Here is a 4,920-nt window from a genome sequence, read left to right on the forward strand (position 1 = left end):
ACATTACAAATGTTGTCCCCTTCCTAATCTCCCACACAAGTTCGTTACCCCATCACCCCCCTTTGCTTCTGAGAGGGTGCTCCCCCACCCACCCATTCCCACCTCACCCTCCCCCAGCATTCCCCTTCCTTAGGGCATCAACTTTCTACAGAATTAGGAGCATCCTTCCACACTGAGGCCAGATAAGGCAGTACTCTGTTACATATGTAGCAAGGACCACAGACCAGCCCATCTGTGGTTTTTGGTTGGTGCCTTAGTCTCTAGAAGCTCTCAGGGGTCCAGATTAGTTGATACTGTTGTTCTTCCTATGGGGTTGCCATCCCCTTTCAGCTCCTTCAGTCCTTCCCCTAACTCTTCCATGGGGTCCCCAACCTCAGTCCAATAGTTGGCTGTTGAGTATCTTTATATGTCTCAGTCAGCTGCTGGTGGAGCCTCTCAGAGGACAACCAGGCTAGGTTCCTGTCTGCAAGCACAGCATGGCATCAGCAATAGTGTTCAGGTTTGGTGCCTATGCATGGGATGGATCCCTGGGTGGGGCAGTCACTGGATGGCCTTTCCTTCAGTCTCTGCTCCATTTTTGTCCCTGCATTTCCTTTAGACAGGAACAGTTCTGGGTCAAATTTTTTGAAAATGTGTGTGTGGCCCCATGCCTCAAGTGGGGGCCATATCTATCTACTGGAGGTGGTCTCTTTAGGTTCCATCTCCCCACTGTTGGGCATTTTGGCTAAGGTCATCCCCATTGGGTCCTGGGAGACTCTCACATCCCTGGTGTCTGGGACTTTCTAGAGGTTCCCCCGGCCCCCACACCACATTGCTGAATGTTTCTATTCAATCTCTTGGCTCTCTGGGTTTTTCTCCTGTCTCCCCCATCTTGCCCCCTTTTGCCTCCCCCTCCCACCTAGGTCCCTCCCTACCTCTGCCCACTGTGATTATTTTGTTCCACCTTCTAAGTGGGTTTGAAGTATCAACACTTGGGCCTTTCTTCTTGTTAAGCTTCATGTGATCTGTGAGTTGTATCATGGGTATTCTGAACTTTTGGGCTAATACCCACATATTGGTGAGTACATACCATGTATGTCCTTTTGGATCTGGGTTACCTCATTCAGGATGATATTTTCTAGTTCCATCCATTTGCCTGAAAAATTCATATCGTCCTCATTTTTAATAGCTGGGTAGTATTTCATTCTGTAAATGAACCACATTTTCTGTATCCACTCTTTGGTTGAGGGGCATCTGGGTTGCCACAACCCCTACATTTAAACTTGATCTAAAAATCAACAGATCTTATAACCTTGAAGAGACCATACAGAATTGGACAAGGAATGTACCAACGGTAGTGACCAAGCTGAAGACTGCGAAGTTCAAGAAATTCAGTATTTAGCATGAGCCAGGGGACTTGAGTAAAGGCTGAGATTGAATTCTCTGTGAAATATAGATTGGGTATATTGTTTGGTAAAAGATTTAATCACATGTGGTACATGTAAAAATATACTTACTTCACTTCTTATTTTGTAAAATCCACACCTATTGTAAAATTTAGTATTAGGGAGTCGACGTAGAATGTGGAGAAAGTCTTAAAACAGTTTGAAGTGAGCTATTGGTATATTTGATAAGGAAGCAGTTAAAATGCTCAGTACTCAGTGAATGAATGAATGAATGGATGGATGAATGAATGAATGAGTTAATGATCATTCTAGGCCTTTTCAGGAGCCCATGCCAAACTCCAGAAATGCTTTCCTTCCGTCATCTCACCATCTCTTCCACAGGAGATAAACAGAAAGTTGGGTTGCCTTGACTTAATCTATTACTTCCCAGCAGTGAAAGCCAGCATCCCAAGTGGATGTCAAGGTTGCACGGGCAAAAATGTGCTTCACGCTTAACTGAGAAAGAAGGACTTCTTTGAGTTATGTGTCATTAGTGAATCCTAATGTCATTAGGTACAAGAATCAGAATTTGCATAGAAATCATTGCAGGGAATTGTTTCTTTGCCTTGCCACTATTGATTTGCCAGCACCATTAGCTGTTTAATGCTACTGCTTTTAATTGATTACTCCTGGGGAGTCCTTCAATAGCAGGCTTCTTCAATTGAGACACTGGGCCATTCATTGGATGTGATTCGACAACCCCAATTGACTCTGGAGACCTCTGCCTATCTATAGCATAATCACAGAAGCCTCACACAGTTTAATAAATAATGTGGCCCTTCCAGATGCAACACACTCAGGTGATGGCCTAGTTAAAAATATGAACCTGTCCAATTCTGTTCGCCTGCTAAAAATCAATGATCAAGCCATATATTTGTGATTACTTGCGAAGTTGAGCATCTGATGCTGAATTTAAACTTCAGCTTGTTTCCCACTCTAAATGTGTGTGAGGCTTCTAAAATTCCTGAGTTTACCCCTATCATGATGTTAGGAAGTAGTTGAGTGAGTCTATGTAGTATCTCCTTAGGGTAACCAAAGATGTTACAGTGTTCAATGTTTGGGAGAGCAATGTCACTACCAAAGACTAGAGAAGCTGAGTAGTATTACAATAAAACCGCACTGGAGTGAGGACAGCTCATGGAACAATGCATGAGTTGGGTAAGGTAAATTCTAACCAGAATTCTATCCTGATTAGAGTCTACGTCCACCCAACTCACTGAGGGTTATATTATTTTTCATATTTTCATAGGTTCCAATGCCTGTGAAGGGACATACCAAGGACTTAGTCTTTTGTTCTTTCACTCCCTCCAAGCCCATAGAATCCTCATCTAGTTTAATGACAAGAAACTAGTTTGGGCTGGTTCTATATGCTTTCAAGACTATTGCTGCTATCATGCACAGATGTAGACACAAAGTGACATATGACAGTAAACCTCTCAGTGGAGTCCAGCGTGAATGACGTTAGATAAGCGAAAAATCAAACGATTTCTAGTCACTCAGTCACAATCTCAAGTCTCACACTCCCTGAAGGAATGGGGCTCCACACTGATTAGGCTATAACAGAAACATTCTTGTACATCTGAATTGCAACTTAAATATGATCATTGTCACTAAGTCACCTAATACTTATTTAATTATACTGAATTACTAAACCAGAACTTTTAGCCTGAAGCCAAAATTTGGGAAGAAGTGAAGGTAACCTGTCCTGATGGGCCATGCCCCGGAGTGAGGAAACACTATAGGGGAGGAGGAAACCTGAGAGCAGATGAGCCTGTCTTGCTTTGCTCTATAAAGGTGAAAACAGCAGGTCCTGTACCATTTTCAACACAGGCTGTATGAAAGCAGTAGAGTTGGTGCAACGTGGTGTCTGATGAGATAGGGCAGGAACACCTGTTATAATTCCTTAGACTCTGATGGAGTATTAGAAGAAAAGGGATTTTTAAAATATCCATAAAGAGGGTGACAGCTGAGAGAGCTTGAACTGGAGGTTGAAGCGACAGCATGGACCACCAAGCATCTATGACTGAGCCCAGGGGGTGTTTCTCAAGTTATTCAGAATTTGGGCATTTGAAATTCAAATTTATGGTTCCAATTCATCACCTAAACAAACTGAAAGAAAAAAAAACTACATGACCATCTCATTAGATGCTGAAAAAGTTTTTGACTAAATCCAACATCCCTTCATGTTAAAAGTCTTGAAGAGGTCAGGGATACAAGGTGCATATATAAACACAATAAAAACAATATACAGCAAGGTAATACCCAACACCGAATTAAATGGAGAGAAACTTAAAGCAATTCCACTAAAATCAGGGACAAGACATTCACAATCTTCATATCTCTTTAATATAGTACTTGAAGTTCTAGCCAGAGCAATAAACAAAATAAAATCAAGGGAATACCGACTGGAAAAGAAGTCAAGATATCACAATTCCCAGATGATATGATAGCATACATAAATGACACCAAAAATAATACTAGCAGAGAACTCCTAAAGCTGAAAAACACCATAAGCCAAGTAGCTGGATACAAAATTGACTAAAAACAAACAAAAACAAAAAAAAAACAAACAACAACAACAACAACAACAAAGAACAAGGTGCCATTGCCTGCCCTGGATGCTGCCATGCTTCCACCTTGATGACAATGGACTGAACCTCTGAACCACATGTTTGTTGGGGCCTACTTCTACAGAAGACCAGCTTAAACAACTAGCCTTGTGGAACTGAACAACTACTAGATTCTTGGACTTCTGATACACAGCTGCTGTTGGATTAGTTGAAGATTACCTAGAGGATCAAGTCATAATGGGAGCATTTTTAGACAAGCCAAAGATGGAAAAACATAATGCCCAGGGGCAGAAGAATGGGTTGCGATGTGGCCTAAGCAGCATACAAGGCTGGCGAGTTGAAATGGAGGATGCACATACAGCTATGATCGGTTTGTGGAGAAGACTTGAGACATGGTCATTCTTTGCTATATATAATGGGCATACTGGTTTTCCAGTTGCCAAATACTGCTGTGAGCACTTGTTAAATCACATCACCAATAACCAGGATTTTAAAGGGCCTGCAGGAGCACCCTCTGTGGAAAATGTAAAGAATGGAATCAGAACAGGTTTTTTGGAGAATGATAAACATATGAGAGTTATGTCGGAGAAGAAACATGGTGCAGATAGAAGTGGGTCAACAGCTGTGGGTGTCTTAATTTCTCCCCAACATACTTATTTCATTAACTATAGAGACTCGAGAGGTTTACTTCATAGGAATATAAAAGTTCACTTCTTCACACAAGACCACAAACCAAGTAATCTGCTGGAAAAAGAATGAATTCAGAATGTAGGGGGCTTGGTGATGATTCAGTGTGTCAATGGCTCTCTGGCTGAATGGAGGGCCCTTGGGGATTTTGATTACAAATGTGTCAATGGAAAAGGTCCCACAGAGCAGCTTGTCTCACCAGAGCCTGAAGTCCATGATATTGAAAGGTCTGAAGAAGA

At 41.9% G+C, this 4,920-nt stretch overlaps 1 protein-coding gene across 1 annotated transcript in view; it reads left to right on the forward strand.

Annotated features, from left to right (window-relative positions):
* Positions 1 to 4,217: 4,217 nt before the first annotated feature.
* The window catches only part of LOC116091383 (protein phosphatase 1A-like), a 1,150-nt gene continuing 447 nt past the window's right edge, over positions 4,218 to 4,920 (forward strand). Inside the window, 1 exon segment of the mRNA XM_031372737.1 lies at positions 4,218 to 4,918. Coding sequence (XP_031228597.1) covers positions 4,232 to 4,918 — 687 coding nt within the window. The 5' untranslated portion in view covers positions 4,218 to 4,231.

The sequence above is a fragment of the Mastomys coucha genome, chromosome X (assembly GCF_008632895.1).
Source record: "Mastomys coucha isolate ucsf_1 chromosome X, UCSF_Mcou_1, whole genome shotgun sequence".
Lineage (NCBI taxonomy): Eukaryota > Metazoa > Chordata > Mammalia > Rodentia > Muridae > Mastomys > Mastomys coucha.